This window comes from Bison bison, unplaced genomic scaffold (assembly GCF_000754665.1).
Source record: "Bison bison bison isolate TAMUID 2011002044 unplaced genomic scaffold, Bison_UMD1.0 scf7180017864118, whole genome shotgun sequence".
In the NCBI taxonomy this organism is placed as follows: Eukaryota; Metazoa; Chordata; class Mammalia; order Artiodactyla; family Bovidae; genus Bison; species Bison bison.
The window spans coordinates 3,135,782-3,153,569 of record NW_011494690.1 but is presented as its reverse complement, the minus strand read 5'-3'; the positions used below and the strand labels follow the sequence as shown (position 1 = coordinate 3,153,569).

General features: G+C 39.5%; 1 protein-coding gene across 11 annotated transcripts in view; it reads right to left on the bottom strand.

Moving 5' to 3' along the window:
• The window catches only part of ATP8B4 (ATPase, class I, type 8B, member 4), a 341,749-nt gene that overhangs the window by 61,949 nt on the left and 262,012 nt on the right, over positions 1 to 17,788 (bottom strand). For all 11 annotated transcript variants that reach the window (XM_010839511.1, XM_010839512.1, XM_010839505.1 and 8 more), the window contains 4 exons: positions 11,033 to 11,148; positions 6,658 to 6,822; positions 5,592 to 5,703; positions 1,341 to 1,446 (listed from right to left, as the gene is read on the bottom strand). In XM_010839511.1, coding sequence (XP_010837813.1) covers positions 1,341 to 1,446; positions 5,592 to 5,703; positions 6,658 to 6,822; positions 11,033 to 11,148 — 499 coding nt within the window. The remainder of the gene's footprint in view (positions 1 to 1,340; positions 1,447 to 5,591; positions 5,704 to 6,657; positions 6,823 to 11,032; positions 11,149 to 17,788) is intronic.

Here is a 17,788-nt window from a genome sequence, read left to right as displayed (position 1 = left end):
CCATTGTTTCTCCATCTATTTGCCATGAAGTGATGGAACCAGATGCCATGATCTTAGTTTTCTGAATGTTGAGTTTTAAGCCAACTTTTTCACTTTCCTCTTTTACTTTCATGCATATAGTCAAAGCTAAATGGCACCCCACTCCAGTACTCTTGCTTGGAAAATCCCATGGACAGAGGAGCCTGGTAGGCTACAATCCATGGGGTCGCTAAGAGTCAGACACGACTGAGCGACTTCACTTTCACCTTTCACTTTCATGCATTGGAGAAGGAAATGGCAACCCACTCCGGTGTTCTTGCCTAGAGAATCCCAGGCATGGCTGAGCCTGGTGGGCTGCCGTCTACAGGGTCGCACAGAATCGGACACGACTGAAGCGACTTAGCAGCAGCAGCAGCAGCATGATTTTTCCAGTAGTCATGTATGGATGTGAGAGGTGGACCATAAAGAAGGCTTAGCACCAAAGAGACTCTTTCAAATTGTGTTGCTGAAGAAGACTCTTGAGAGTCCCCTGGACCGCAAGAAGATCAAACCAGTCAATTCTAAAGGAAATCAACCCTGATTATTCAATGGAAGGACTGATGCTGAAGCTCAGTCCTGAGCCACCTGATGCAAAGAGTCAACTTATTGGAAAAGATCCTGATGCTGGGAAAGATTGAGGGCGGGAGGAAAGGCAGTGACAGAGGATGAGATGGTTGGATGGCATCACCAACTCGATGAACATGAGTTTGAGGAAACTCCAGGATAGTGAAGGACAGGAAAGCCTGGCATGTTATAGTCCACGGGTTGCAACGGGTCAGACAGGACTTAGTGACTTAACAATTATTAAATAAATTATTAATTTTCCCAATAGACTCTATAGACTCTATCATTAAATTTATAGAAATAATAATGATAAAATTATATCAGTAATAATGAGATTTTCCAACTTTTACTGCCAAATACATATGCGGTCTTTAGCCATCGCTTCTAATAAGCATGATATAGATATTTTCTACAGTGACTAAGACAGTGTAAAAATGTTGGGAGATTTGATCTACAAGTATTAAGGTTAAATGGAGACACAGTAAGGAAGCTCACGGTGCCCCGATGTTGTGTTGCGTGAGCTGTGTTGAATGGGCTGTGTTAGCCCCTTCAGGACTAGATAGAGCAAGTGGCAAGCCATTTGCCTCTAAGCCATGTGGTCAGACCCCAAATGGACTGAGTTTAGAGAAAGCAAAACTAGCTATAAGAAAGCACTTTCTAAAGTTCTGGGGAAATAATTAGGCAGACTCTTTCTCAACTCTCAGATTTTCCTTTCCCCTCCTTCCCTCTCCTCCTTTCCTCTTTCCTTTAACACTCACCTGAGTTCTTCTCTGACCTCCACAGCTGTGTTCCCTGCTATGATGAACACATCATTCATGTCATCAGTCAGCATGTTGCAGGCATAGCCAATATTAATGGCAGTTTCTGATACAAAAGAAATCCCACTTCAGTTAGAACATTACTTAATAAGATAAGTATCTTTTTCCTAAGAGTTTTGAGTCCTTTCCATATTTCCTTAAGGCCTACAGGCTTCCTTAACTTCAGAGAGAGTATGATTGGTAATAAAATAAATACAAGAGATCAAGGAAGAAATTTAAAAATTTGCTAAATCCACACACACACAAAAAAAATCTATGAATCCTCAATATTCTCATCTAGTTTTTAAAAGAACTCTTTGATTTCCAAAAGGAGTATTCATGAAAAGATCCCAAGATCTTGTGATATAGTAAAATGTATACATTTTACTTGTATAAAATTTTACCAGAAGTCTTGAATACTGTCTTTGCAGAGCTGAAATACTAAGCTATTATACAATCTGATATAATAGACAAATTGAAAACTCCCCAATGTTCAGTTGAACAGCAAAAAAATGATTTTGTTTTTTAAATTCTCCCACATGCAACATTACCATATTTCCATTAAGTGAATAGAAATTTGGAATTCGAATATCACCTCAAAAACAAACCAGGACTGCTGCTACTAGATAACTAGAGTATTACACGATATTGGCCAATCCTACCTCTAATTTTGTATAAGTAGAGCCTAGGATAGGTAAGTACCCCTTCCATCTTCAATACAATCATTCAATTTTAATTTTATTAGTTGTTAGACTCTTGTGAATTCTATGGAGTCATTAGATTTGTCCTAAGTCAAGGAAGACAACTGATAAAACTTCAGCATATCCTTTGTAGAAACCACAGAAATTAAAGCTAAGTAGTAAACTTATAGGAGAAGGCAATGGCAACCCACTCCAGTACTCTTGCCTGGAAAATCCCATGGACGGAGGAGCCTGGTAGGCTACAGTCCATGGGGTCACTAAGAGTCAGACACGACCGAGCGACTTCACTTTCACTTTTCACTTTCACACATTGGAGAAGGAAATGGCAACCCACTCGAGTGTTCTTGCCTGGAGAATCCCAGGGATGGGGGGAGACTGATGCGCTGCCACCTATGGGGTCGCACAGAGTCGGACACAACTGAAGCGACTTAGCAGCAGCAGCAGCAGTAAACTTATAAGTATTCATAACTAATTGAATGGCTGTACACACTGATCAAGTGAAGTCTCTAACAACCCAGCACAGAGCTCAAGTCTCTGTGTTTTACATTTTGTAGTCAGTGATTTGAGTAAACATATAGAGAACTGATTTATCAGGTCTGCAAATCCTCCAATGTTCTAAAAAGTAACTAACATGTCAATAGAATCTTAAAAATATGTATGCCAGTTAACTGAATATTTCTGGTCTACTGATGGCCAAGCAGAAAATCATGCTTGTTTTAACCATTACTGCTAGCAATAGACCCAAACTAAATTGATCCCCTTTTCTTTCCTAGGAAAGATGGTATTCTGAACCTAATGACTCTTTCTCTGATGACTTGGAGTTTTGTTATGCCTGAAAGTGGGTCAGCTCTTCGTGTCCAACTGCATGGGCAATCTTGGATTCAGGCAAGTTACACTTGTACAGTTGTGGTGGCTGTTAAAATACCAAAATATTTTCATACCAGTTGATAAAAAGCTGCTTCCTTAAGTCTCTCCAAAGCCTACCCCTCCTCGAAGATTCCCAAACCTCCCTACCAAGAAGAAACTAAAGAAGTAATGCTGAAGTCTCCAATGTCCTGCTCCAGAGCTCGGCCACTCTGTGTTCTAAACTGACATCAGTGCACATACAAACCAACAGTTAAACATTTTAATACCATTTATGCCTATGAGTATAACTATTATTTTTAAGAAGTATTTGAACTGAAACTCAACTGACTCCACGGTGTACTACAGAAGATATTTGGTTCAGTTCAGTCACTCAATTGTGTCTGACTCTTTGCAACCCCATGAACCGCAGCATGCCAGGCCTCCCTGTCCATCACCAACTCCCGGAGTCCACCCAAACCCATGTCATCCTCTGTGGATGACCACCATGACCACCATCCTCTGTGGTCCCCTTCTCCTCCTGCCCTCAATCTTTCCCAGCATCAGGGTCTTTTCAAATGAGTCAGCTCTTCACATCAAGTGGCCAAAGTATTGGAGTTTCAGCTTCAACATCAGTCCTTCCAATGAACACCCAAGACTGATCTCCTTTAGGATGGACTGGTTGGATCTCCTTGGAGTCCAAGGGACTCTCAAGAGTCTTCTCCAACACATAGTTCAAAATCATCAATTCTTTGGCACTCAGCTTTCTTTATAGTCTAACTCTCACATCCATACATGACCACTGGAAAAACCATATTCTTGACTAGACGGACCTTTGTTGGCAAAGTAATGTCTGCTTTTTAATATGCTGTCTAGGTGGGTCATAACCTTCCTTCCAAGGAGTAAGCGTCTTTTACTTTAGTGGCTGCAGTCACCATCTGCAGTGATTTGGAGCCCAGAAAAATAAAGTCAGCCACTGTTTCCACTGTTTCCCCATCTATTTGCCATGATGTGATGGGACCAGATGCCATTATCTTAGTTTGTGAGCTTTAAGCCAACTTTTTCACTCTCCTCTTTCACTTTCATCAAGAGGCTTTTTAGTTCCTCTTCACTTTCTGCCATAAGGGTAGTTTCATCTGCATATCTGAGGTTATTGATATTTCTCCCAGCAATCTTGATTCCAGCTTGTGCTTCCTCCAGCCCAGCATTTCTCTTGATGTAGTCTGCATATAAGTTAAATAAGCAGGGTGACAGTATACAGCCTTGACGTACTCCTTTTCCTATTTGGAACCAGTCTGTTGTTCCATGTCCAGTTCTAACTGTTGCTTCCTGACCTGCATGCAGGTTTCTCAAGAGGCAGATCAGGTGGTCTGGTATTCCCATCTCTTTCAGAATTTCCCACAGTTTATTGTGATCCACACAGTCAAAGGCTTTGGCATAGTCAATGAAACAGAAGTAGATGTTTTTATGGAACTCTCTTGCTTTTTCAATGATCCAGTGGATGTTGGCAATTTGATCTCTGGTTCCTCTGCCTTTTCTACAACCAGCTTGAACATGTGGAAGTTCACAGTTCATGAACTGTTGGAGCCTGACTTGGAGAATTTTGAGCATTACTTTACTAGCATGTGAGTGAGTGCAATTGTGCAGTAGTTTGAGCATTCTCTGGCATTGCCTTTCTTTGGGATTGGAATGAAAACTGACCTTTTCCAGTCCTGTGGCCACTGCTGAGTTTTCCAAATTTGCTGTCATATTGAGTGCAGCACTTTCACAGCATCATCTTTCAGGATTTGAAATAGCTCAACTGGAGTTCCGTCACCTCCACTAGCTTTGTTCATAGTGATGCTTCCTAAGGCCCACTTGACTTCACATTCCAGGATGTCTGGCTCTAGGTGAGTGATCACACCATCATGATTATCTGGGTCATGAAGATCTTTTTTGTACAGTTCTTCTGTGTATTCTTGCCACCTCTTCTTAATATCTTCTGCTTCTGTTAGGTCCCTACTATTTCTGTCCTTTATAGAGCTCATCTTTGCATGAAATGTTCCCTTGCTATCTCTAATTTTCTTGAAGAGATCTCTAGTCATTCCCATTCTATTGTTTTCCTCTATTTCTTTGCATTGATCACTGAGGAAGGCTTTCTTATCTCTCCTTGCTATTCTTTGGAACTCTGAATTCAAATGGGTATATCTTTCCTTTCCCCTTTGCTTTTCACTTCCCTTCTTTTCATAGGTATTTGTAAGGCCTCCTCAGACAGCCATTTTGCTTTTTTTGCATTTCTTTTTCTTGGGGATGGTCTTGATTCCTGTCTCCTGGACAATGTCACGAACCTCCATCCATAGTTCATCAGGCACTCTGTCTATCAGATCTAGTCCCTTAAATCTATTTCTCACTTCCACTCTATAGTCCTAAGGGATTTGATTTAGGTCATACCTGAATGGTCTAGTGGTTTTCTCCACTTTCTTCAATTTCAGTCTGAATTTGACAATAAGTATGGTTAATTTGATAGTAAATTTTTGTTATATATTCGCTTTCCTCTTTGTATTTGAAACTCTTTCCTAAGTGGAGTACTGGGCAAATGTCTTATTAATTAAGCTTCCTGGTTCATTAAAATTTTACCACAAAAACGATCTTCCTCTTTTCAAAACATCATCATCTATTTTCAAATTACCTTGTTTGTCTCCTGTTAGGACCCAGATCTTAATATTGGCTAGTGATAAGCTCGTAACTGTTTCAATCACACCATCTTGTAACTTGTCTTCTACAGCAGTGGCACCTAGTAGCTTCAGTGAAAAATAGAGAATACCTTACGTTAATGCATGCATATAATACCCATAACATCTATGGCTTTTAATCACAGAGTTTAGAGGTCAAAGTACATAAAGATGGAAATTAGGATGTGTTGATATAGCAAGCATCCTTTATGTACAGAGGTGGGCTGGGAAAACCCCCAGAAGGAAGTTCCCTAATCCAGGCAACTGGTGGGCATACCAATTAGTGCATAGATCCTGGAAGTTAGAATTTACATGAGGGATATGATATGCTCAGATAAAACATTAGCATAAATGATCAGAAGCCATTTGGGCTTATAGAGCCTCAAGAATCCCCCAGCTGTCTCAAAGGAAATGCCTCATCTCAGAGTCAGGACCTCAAAATAAAAAGTAGAACCATTCTCTTCAATGAACAAACCATCAGATGTCATGAACTAAAAAGTGAAGGTTCTTATGCAATATTTTATCCAAAGATGATCAAGGTGTGATCCCTAGTACATCACAACAGCTAAACAGTCTAGCCACTGGGGCCCTAGGGAAGAGTGGTTTCTAGAATAAATCACACTCTGGACAGTACAGATATCAGCATCTCATGGCTCTAGGTTGGTTTAGAGCTGGATCCCCACTCTTCACAGCAAGTTTCCCTGTTCTAAAAAGGTGGGTCATACAGCATGGAGGAAGAAAAAACACAACATCAAACAAAACATGATATACCAGAGGCTGACAAAGAATAGGGAGTCTACTATCTTGGGGGACTTCCAATGGCATAAGCTACTGCTAATTGAAATAATCCTCTGGCCACAGATGGCAAGCTCAAAGCCAACGTATAAAGCATGATTCAAAGTTTGAAAGAGTAACATCTGCTGTGTGCAAGATGATTTAGCCAGTGGATTATTCCCTTGCTAGATCTCTAAACACATACTATCCCTTGTGTAAACACAAACCATCATGCTTCTAAATGCATACCATCAAATCCTTTTCAATTTCTTCATACAGCCCTGCTATCCGTTCATCCCTCTCATCTGTGGAGGTATTTGCATCTTCAAGCATCTTATGCCACTCTTTGAAGTACTTGTCATCCAGATCTCTGTATGCAATGGCCAAGGTTCGAAGGCCTTCTCCTGCAAATTCCTGCCAGGACAGACAGAGACCTTGGAACCATCCCAAAACAATAATCACAACAATAAAACAACAAAAGTGATGAGTAAGAAGTTATGCACTCAAATTCATTTAGCCCAAGAGCACAACTTAGTCCTCTTGACTCCAACTCTCCAACTTTTTAGTCCCCTTGGAAATGGGAGATGATATTTTTATTTTGTATTTTATTCCAATGGGTCTGAGACATTCAAAGGACCTAGCATTCCCCCTTAAGACTGCTGAAACACCCACTAAAGGGTCCTCTTTGAGAGGTGATTAATGGTGCGCGTGACTTGAGGTAACCATTCGAAGCGACACGTTGGTTTCTCACCTACATTCTGCCTGGAGGAAGCACTGCTAGTGATGAGAGGGACTCAGCCTGTTTTGGGGCCATGGCCCTCAGTTTTCACGGGAGAAGAAAGGACCTTCAGAGGAGCCATGGCTCTCAAATCAAAGGAAGGGGGCTCTCACAAGGGGCTGCAACAGGACATCTCACCAAAGTCATGCTGCTGCTGCTGCTAAGTCACTTCAGTCGTGTCCAACTCTGTGTGACCCCACGGACTGCAGCCTACCAGGCTCCTCCATCCATGCTTTCCCCCTAATAATACAGCGATGTCTAAAACTAACTCCCTCCTACTTGTGTTTATGTTTCAAGATTTATAATAATAAAGTAAATGTATTCAATAAAGATGAATAAATAAATGTCATGCAATAGAAATTCAAGGATATTAATTAACGTTATAATAATAACTCTAGAGGAAAAGTGAGAAAGGTAGGAAAGTTAATACAAATTTTCACTCCTGGGAACTAGTACTAGAAGTGGTGGTGGTTGTTGTTCGTCATTAAGTTGTGTCCAACTCTATGACCCTGTGGACTGCAGCATTCCAGGCTCCTCTGTCCTCCACTATCTCCCAGAATTTGCTCAAATCCATTAGAAGTTGAAGCTGACTTTTACTTTTCATCCTAAAACCTTTATAATATTTTTTTTGCTGTAGTAAAGTCTAATTTTAAAAATAAAATTGCTTGAAATTTTAAAGAGGTCATCAAGCCCAGTTACTTTTAAAAAATAATTTTTTTTCAAACTAGTACAGCCACTATGGAGAACAGTGTGGAGATTCCTTAAAAAACTGGAAATAGAACTGCCTTATGATCCAGCAATCCCACTGCTGGGCATACACACTGAGGAAACCAGACGGGAAAGAGACACGTGTACCCCAGTGTTCATCGCAGCACTGTTTATAATAGCCAGGACATGGAAGCAACCTAGATGTCCATCAGCAGATGAATGGATAAGAAAGCTGTGGTACATATACACAATGGAGTATTACTCAGCCATTAAAAAGAATACATTTGAATCAGTTCTAATGAGATGGATGAAACTGGAACCTATTATACAGAGTGAAGTAAGCCAGAAAGAAAAACACCAATACAGTATACTAACGCATATATATGGAATTTAGAAAGATGGTAACAATAACCCTGTGTACGAGACAGCAAAAGAGACACAGATGTATATATCAGTCTTATGGACTCTGTGGGAGAGGGAGAGGGTGGGGAGATTTGTGAGAATGGCATTGAAACATGTATAATATCATGTATGAAACAAGTCGCCAGTCCAGGTTCAATGCACGATGCTGAATGCTCGGGGCTGGTGCACTGGGACGACCCAGAGGGAGGGTATGGGGAGGGAGGAGGGAGGAGGGTTCAGGATGGGGAACACAGGTATACCTGTGGCGGATTTATTTCGATATTTGGCAAAACTAATACAATATTGTAAAGTTTAAAAATAAAATAAAATTAAAAAAAATAATTTTTTTTAATAAACTATCTTCTAGAGTTAGTATTTAATAACAGGTCAAGTTTATCAGAGGATGATACTCCTTCTTTAGTGTCTCAGTCAACTGAGAGTCTGAAATAATACCTTGAGTGCTACATCCTTCTAATATGCAAATAATTCACTAAACATAGGAGACTGGTAGTTTCTAAGTGTTTCAGACAGTCACAATAGCTAGAAACATATGTTGAATGCTTATGCTATGCTATGCTAAGTCACTTCAGTGGTGTCCGACTCTGCGCGACCCCATAGACGGCAGCCCACCAGGCTCCTCTGTCCCTGGGATTCTCCAGGCAAGAACACTGGAGTGGGTTGCCATTTCCTTCTCCAATGCAGGAAAGTGAAAAGTGAAAGTGAAGTCGCTCAGTTGTGTCTGACTTTTAGCAACCCCATGGACTGCAGCCTACCAGGCTCCTCCATCCATGGGATTTTCCAGGCAAGAGTACTGGAGTGGGGTGCCATTAAATGCTAAAAACCTCCCACTTTGCACAGGCCTCTAGTGGCCACTTTATGGCCTTCTATACTGGAAGCATTTTTATAGCCATTTCTGCTCCTTTGGGCACCCCCATGAAGCATATCTTCTCTGTTATATTCTGGCTTATGGGACAGACACAGATTGGCAATCAGACACAAATTAAACTTTGACACACCCTAATTAGGAAAATGGAAAATCAGTGCCCACTGTGGTGATGTGGTTTAGCCCAGAGAGAGTATGAGAAAAATTATCCAAACTTATCTCGTAGACAGTTGGTAGCACTCTAGATGTTGCAATCACACTGTACAAGCCCTCCCTTCCAAAACCACCACCGGGTCCCCAACTGATCTGAAAATCTAGTTACTGCCTTATAATGATCTTTTGTCCTCTTAATTCCCACAAACACTTCTTTGAGTTTAACTTGCAACGCCCCTGGGCATTACTAGTGCTTTTCTCTCTGTTCTGCACAGCAGTGAATCAACTCTAAGATGACACTACAAAAGGGAACAGATGATTTAAGTTATTTAATTAGTGCATGAAACAAGTTGAATCCTAAATCAACATTTAGGATTAGCATGATCATTTCCTATCATTAAATCATTCAAAAACTAATACCTAAATATAAATTTAAAACCTCAGAATTTAGAAGTCAAAATGAATAAACTGAAAGAAGCAAAGGCAAGTCAAATTGATACTCATAGAAATGTAGAAAGATCAAATTAGGTTTCCCATACTTTAGTATGAAAATCCAGGACCTTGGTGTTTGAGCAATGGCAAAATCAAATGCTTATGATTCCAGTGTTGTTTTCATAAAAAAAAAATTTTTTTTAAAGGACCATGATGGCCTTCTGGAAGAGATTAAAAGAAAATCAAGAATGCTCTATTAGGAAGACAAAAACAATAGCTGTGTTTGTAACCAATATTACCAAACAATCATTCTTTAAACTTAAAGTCAGGCAGAGATTTTTATTTGTTTGTTTGTTTTTTAAAGATTCAGGGAAATTTTTTTTTTATATTAAATATAGGGCTTGGCAAAGAAAATGAACCCTCAATTGCTTTTTAAAGGAGAGAAACCAAGGAGGAAATAAGAGTTCTGAGCAGTTGCCCTTAAATTTCATATTGTGTTTAACAGAACCTCAAACAAATGCTAGAATGACCCTTGAAATCTCAAGTTTTTAAATCAGATAACATTTATATTTATTCTTAGACTCTTACTCTTTTGCAAAAAGAAAAACGTATGCCAAATATCATCCCTGCTCCCTTTAGGAAGCTTCTAGAAAGAAACTTTGCATAGTCTCAGGCTGTATGCATTTGCTAACTTCAACCCAGGGAACATTAGTGACTCATCATGATATATGACCTGAATAAAAAGACCCTTAAAGGAGAAAGTTGGCTACAAAGATTATTTTCCTCTCACCATATAAACATGACCCTAAACTATCCCCTGGGTGGAGGGGAGTAACCCTAAGAGTACCAGATAGATTAGTACCAGACACATCAGAACCCAAGGGAAAGCAATTCTCCAGTTCCTCTTCACTAAAACCAGTCCAGTCATCCAGGTGGAACAGCCCCCAGCTGTAAGGAAGTCAGAGCAGGTTTCCCTTGGTGTCCTGAGTCATCCCCTGACCAGAGTTCAGGAGCCCATACTCAGTGGCTATTTCTCATCAGCTGTGGGTTCATCCACCTTGGAGTGACTGACCTGATGCTCAACAAGGCAGGGGGTGGGTCCATGTGCCAGTTTCTAAATGTTCACTGGCACAGTTTCCTGTGGAGCCATTCTCCACACACTTTCTATTTCAGAAATCAGATCACTTAGCTGATATTTTAAAAAGAAGACCTAACCACAGGAAGCTGCCAAAGGGCCACTGTGCTAACCTTACCGCAGGGGCACTTACACTGAGATGGTCTGAAGTCAAAGTCAGAAGGTCTTCATTAGATGGATGAAGTCTTTCAAACAGAATAGTGTCTGCTCCTTTGGAATAAAGCTTTATCTGTCCTTCTGGGTTTCGAACTGAAAAAAAAAGTTGGGAAAGTAGACAATAATCAATGAAATCCATCAAAATTAGACTCTCCTTGGCCTCCGGCCAGGCAATTTGGAAATGAGCATCAGGCTTTAGGCAGTCATAAAATACTCAGTGCCTTTGGTTAAAAGGTCATTACCTAAGTCACCTGACTTTACTCCTGTTTTGTTAACTTAGAAATATTCCATCTACAGGAACAAGTATTTTTGTTCTGATGTATACAACCTTCCTATTTTCCTTGCTTACTATTTCTGAAGGGCTGATACATTTAAATTTAAGCCTTCTGTATTGAGCAGAACTGAAAGCTTTGTTTGCCTGTCTCCTGATGTGAAATTCAAGACTGACTATAGGAATCAGCTATCAGCATTATGCCAAATGATCACCATATGGAATTCAAGTCATTCAAAGTCAGGGTTTATGGATTTTTCTCAGCCTTTGCTGATATATTTCCTCAGTACCCTTACTCCTTAGAAAAGCTCTTTTACTCTTGGGTCATAATCCTAGCTACAAGCAGACTTCTCAGGGGGCTTTCAAAACTGAAGTTTCTATCTTCTTCCCACTAAAAGTCTGTGTTAGTAGGGCTGTGTTTTAACCTGCTCTCCCCACGTTTGGGAAAGATAGCCTTGATGAGGCTCCAATCCCTCATTTACAATCCTCAACTCCTCCCCTGGGTGTCACACATGTTGCTGTCAGACAAATCTTCCTTTAAGCCACAGAATACTTGACCTACATTTGTAGGCTTGGTTTTACATCTTGGCACATATCAGGCACCTAATTATTTATTAAACAGATGAATGATATAGAAATGTATTTCTCCCCTACTACATCTAAAGGTCAGATACAATTTAGGACAACTGCTCATGTCACAGCTTCATAGTTTGAACAGTGACCCTCACAAGCTTCATCAAGTCTAAGATTATTATATGCTTTCTACTCAGTTGTACCTTTTCTCTAAAAATAGAGTGCCTGATAACAGATGGACATAAATATTGACTACTATTAGTTTAAGAGGATATGAAGTTCAGAGCTTGATTTAAAGGAATATAATAAATACCACAGTACAATAAATTACTTTTCCCCATAACTTTTTTTAATTGAAATATAGTTGATGTACAACATTATATAAGTTACAGGTGTACAATACAGTGATTCACCATTTTTAAAGGCTACACTCCATTTATAGTTACTCATGCTAAGTTGCTTCAGTCCTGGCTAACTCTTTGTGACCCCATGAGCTGTAGCCCACCAGACTCCCCTGTCCATGAGATTCTCCAGGCAAGAATACTGCAGTGGGTTGCCATGCCCTCCTCCAGAGGATCTTCCCCACCCAGGAATCAAACCTGTATCTCCTGTAGCTCCTGCATTGCACATAGATTCTTTGCCACTAAGCCAGGGGGGAAGCTCAGAAGTTATTCACAATATTGTAGAAGTTATTCTACAGTATTGGCTATGTTCCCTGTGCTGTACAATATATCCTAGTGGGTTATATTATACATAATAGTTTGTATCTCTTAATGCCCTATCCTTAAAATTTCCCTGGTCCCTTTCCTCTCCCCACTGGTAACCACTAGTTTATTCTCTATATCTGTGAATCTGCTTTTTAGTTGTAGCCACTAATTTGTTGTATTTTTTAGATTCCACCTTTGAAAGATATTATACAGTATTTGTCTTTCTATGTCTAACATTTCATTTAACATAATGCCCTCCAAGTGCACCTATGTTGTTGCAAATGACAAAATTTAATTCCTTTTTATGGCTGAGCAGTATTCCATCGTATATGTATACCACATCTTCTTTACTCATTCACTTGCTGATGAACACTGAGGTTGTTTCCTCTATTTTTAATGACCCTTAGTCAACACTTGATCTAATCCAATTTCCTCCTAGCTTGAATAAACCTAATGCACCCTAGAAACTTTTTTGTATTGGGATTTATCTATGAGTTGTCTTCTCTTCTAAGACCCATGGTCAACTTTCATAGTTTCTAGAACTTATGCAATTTTTCTTGTACTCGGCTCTAATGTCCACAGTGGGGAAAATGAGAGGAAAAAAATGCAATTTATTATCTATTCAATCAAGTGGGAGGAAAACATTTACTCCTAGGAAAGGCTTTCTCTTTCTTCTCTTATACAGCAATTCAATTTAATTTCTCCCACATTTTCTTCCTTCTATTACCAGAGCTATAAAGTCAAAGTGTGTATATCCTCCACTTGCTAGTAAAACTTCTCCATGACGGTTCATTTTTTAAAGTCCAAAGTAGGGTATTGATTCTCAAACTTCTTGGTCTCAGAACCCCTTTACACTCTTAAAACTTCATGAGGACTACAGGTGGGTCCTATCTATCACTAGAAATTAAAACTGAGAAATGTTATTCTATTAGTAGTCATGACACTAATAATATTAATCAAAATATAAGTATTATATAAATAACAATAAACATTACATATTTACATAAATGACACTTTTTCCAAAACAAAATAGTTTGGGGAGTGGCAAATGTTCTATATGATTATAGATCTCTTTAATATCTTGTTTAATAGAAGATGGTTGTATTCTCATATCTGCTTTCTATATTCAATCTGTTGTGATATCACATGTCATGTGGCTTTTGTAAACCTCTGTGACATACTCATGAGAAAAAAACTGACAGATAAATAACATTAGCAATGTTATAAAAATACTTTTGTCCTTATGAATCCTCTGAAAATCTTTCAAGTTTTCCTAGGGTTCCCCAGACCACTCATTGAGAATCCTTGTTCAAGGGAAATCACAAACTGATTATGAATTGTGCAAATTCCTTACCATCTCTTTGTCTCACCATCTCAATTTCTATTCTGAAAAAGAGATATTTAAACAACCTAACTTCTAACATCATTCCAGCTCTACAATTTCCTGATTTAGTAAAACTTTTCCATATCCGATGCCTTCTCTTAACCCAGCATTAACTCCTTTAAATTTGAGTTTGCATAGTCCAATTTCATGGAATCCTGCTTAATTTTACTCATTGAACATTTCTTTTAGCAGCTCAGCTAGTGTTATATCCCTTTTCATTCAAGGCAGTTCTGCTAGGAAATCTTTAGGCTAATAAAATCTCAGTCCTTTCAGAAGTTAGCTTTTTAAAATAAATTTAAAATAACACAGCAGTTTTAAATGATTGAGATAAATAAACAGTCTGGACAAAGGTCACAGATTTTAATTATAGAATTTGTTCCCACTGCCTGTCCTTTAAATATTGGTGTTCTTCAGAGATTTACCCCAAATTGACTTCTCATCCCATCCTTCACACGCTCTTTGGGCTGTCAGATTCTCTTTCTGGCTTCAGCTATAGGATGGTTGCTCTAAATGTGTATCTCCTGCCTAAATCCATTTCCAGTTCTCCCTTCTGCCTGGACATCTAACTACCAACTGGACATCTCCTCTTAAATGTGCCTGAGCACATTAAACTCAAACTGGAAACATTACCTATCACCAATAACTTATTATTCCTCCTATGTCTCCGTTTTGTTTTTTGGTTTTTTTTATCTCCAGTTTTAAATATCAGCTTCACCATCCACTCAGTCTCCCAAAGCAGTTATCTGGTCATCACTCAAATCTCCTCCCCCTTCACCACCCATATCCAATTGAAACCAAGAGGTCTCTGCCACCTTCTCTCTTTCCTAGATTATCATATTAACCTAATTGGTTTTATTCATCCCAGTCCTGTTTCCCTCCTGTTTTCCTTCTATAACACAACCATCACACACAGGGTGTATCATCTTCACACTACTGTGTAGAATCCTGTAATTGCTTCCTTTTGCCCTTAGATCAAGTCTGGACTCCTTTGTTGTTGTTCAGTCACTCAGCTGTGTCTGACTCTTTGCGACCCCATAGACTGCAGCATGCCAGGCTTCCCTGTCCATCACTATCTCCTGGAGTTTGCTCAAACTCATATCCATCGAGTCGGTGATGCCATCCAACCGTCTCATCCTCTGTCATCCCCTTCTCCTCCTGCCTTTAATCTTTCCCAGCATCATGGTCTTTTCTAATGAGTCAGCTCTTCGCATCAGGTGGCCAAAGTATTGGCGCTTCAGCATCAGCCCTTCCAATGAATACTGGACTCCTAATGTGGCAAAAACAGGAATCATGCAGATCTGCCCCCTTTTAGCCTATTTCCTACCCTGCTTCACCATCTTCCCCTGGATGCAACCATAAAGTAGTTTTCAGTTTCATATTCTACTTCAGCTTCAAGTTCCTAGAACATGGTAGGTACTTAATAAATATTTGCTTGATTGAGTTAAATTATAATTATGCAAAATATGTTGTAAGCAGTAGCTATGCTTTTGTGATATAAAGAAAAAAAAATATTCAGAAATGGTTCCAGGTTTCTGCTGTAAGAGTAAATGTAATAGTTATACCATGAAGGTTGATGAATAATTCTACTTGCCATATTTCAGTTGGGTTAGAAATGCCTGTCACATCTCAGTGTGATTTGTACTTTGATAATCCTTAAAAGGTTTAGAGTTGAATAACCTTTATATAAAGATCTTGTAAGGGCTTTACAAGGAGATACTGTAATTTATTCTTCTTTAATAATTACCTGCCACTTGGTCCTATTAATAACTATCCTTGAATTTTATCTGTTTTTATTTACATAATTAGTAAATATGTAAATAACTATTTACATATTTCCAAAACTATATAATGAGATCTATACACTTCTCAAGGTTTCCTAGATGGTGCTAGTGGGCAAGAACCTGCCTGCCAATGCAGGTGACCTAAGAGAGGCAGGTTTGATCTCTGGGTTGGGAAGATCATCTACTGGAGGAGGTCATGGCAACCCACTCCAGTATTCATGCCTAGAGAATCCAATGGACAGAGGAGCCTGACAGGCTATGGTCCTTTGGGTCGCACAGAGTCGGACACAACTGAAGCAACTTTGCAAGATTGCACCCATATACTTATCTATGAAGCATATTTTTTCAGTTCAATTCAGTTGCTCAGTTGTATCGAACTCTTTGTGACCCTAAGGACTGCAGCATACCAGCCTTCCCTGTCCATCACCAACTCCCGGAATTTGCTTAAACTCATGTCCATTGAGTTGGTGATGCCATCCAACCATCTCATCCTCTGTCGTCCCCTTCTCTTCCTGCCTTCAGTCTTTCCCAGCATCAGGGTCTTTTTCCACTTAGTCAGTTCTTTGCATCAGGTGGCTAAAATATTGTATCTTTTATACCTTCTGACAAAATTACTTACAGAAATCTATTTTTATTTAGAATAAATAAAAACCTCTGAATAAATCAGGGCTCTTGCCCCAGAATGAAAGTACCACTGGTACTGAAACTGTACATTCATGATTCAATGAATGATTATCTAAAACAGGCCTGAAGAAGGAGCAGACCTAGGAGGAGGAGGAGAAGAAATAGCAACAAATGTCTGAGACTTCGTGTTGGGGTGTTTTCCCCACCAAACCCGTGACAATCATGAGTCTGACACTGCTTTTTTTTTTTTTTTTTGGTCTTATTATCAAACATAGACTTGTCTACCCTAGTGGAGTTTCTCTTTCAAATTCCTCCTGATTAAAAAACAAACAGAACTGATTAAAAAACAGAACAAACATAAAGCCCCAAGCCTCCATGCATTCTGCGGTGGAACACTACCTTTCTTCATATGGGATCCATTAAGGCAAACATGTGACGTTTGTGGTTAGGCTGTGATTTCCCTTAATAGTGACTGATGCTGGGGAAAAGCCAAAAGCTTCCCTGTGTAGCAATCTTAGGTTTTGTCAACACCCTCAGAGCAAAGAGAAGCCAGTTTTGGGCCAACCCAACATCAATAACACTTCCCTGAAGCTGTAAATAGAAGACAGTCCCTGCTGATACAACATCAGGCCAACACCCAGAGCAGCATACATGCTCATTAGTAACACTGACAATGACTGCCTACAGCCTGTTGTCAGAAAAATAAAAATAAACACCCTCAGATGATGTTTGGTTTTTACCTGCTGAGAGCAATCTCCCAGGGCTAGTTTTCAGTAGTAAGACACCAAAAGTCCTACTGTTACATACACACACGTTTTTCAGAGTAAAAATTGATTTAACATGTTGATCAGGATATTCATAAGTTGTAAAATGTTGGGTTAAATGTTATTTAATGGATATTCCTAGAGAATGTACTATGTGCTAAGCACTTTGCTTGGCCCTGGGTATTTTATGAAGTTTAGGGCACAGTCCCTGCCTTCAGGTAGCATGACTTTAACAGGGAAAGCCGTGAGTATCACAGGACTGGTATCACACTAGTGCTTCGAACAAGGGGCTCTGGGAAACAAAGAAGAATGTGGTTATTTGGAAAGGAGGAAAAGAATCGAGAGAATGGGTGACACGTGAATCAATATTACCAGATGATTAGGAGTTTTCTGAGAAAGGAAGAGGAAAAGAGGAGAGGTCTACATTGAAATAGTCCATGCAAAGAGTGTGAAAGTGCACAAGGCATGCTGAGTATCTCAGCGGAGAATAAAGAGTAGCTACGGATCTGCAATATGTGAACCGTGAACTTCCTGATGTTCAAGCTGGTTTTAGAAAAGGCAGAGGAACCAGAGATCAAATTGCCAACATTCACTGGATCATCGAAAAAGCAAGAGAGTTCCAGAAAAAC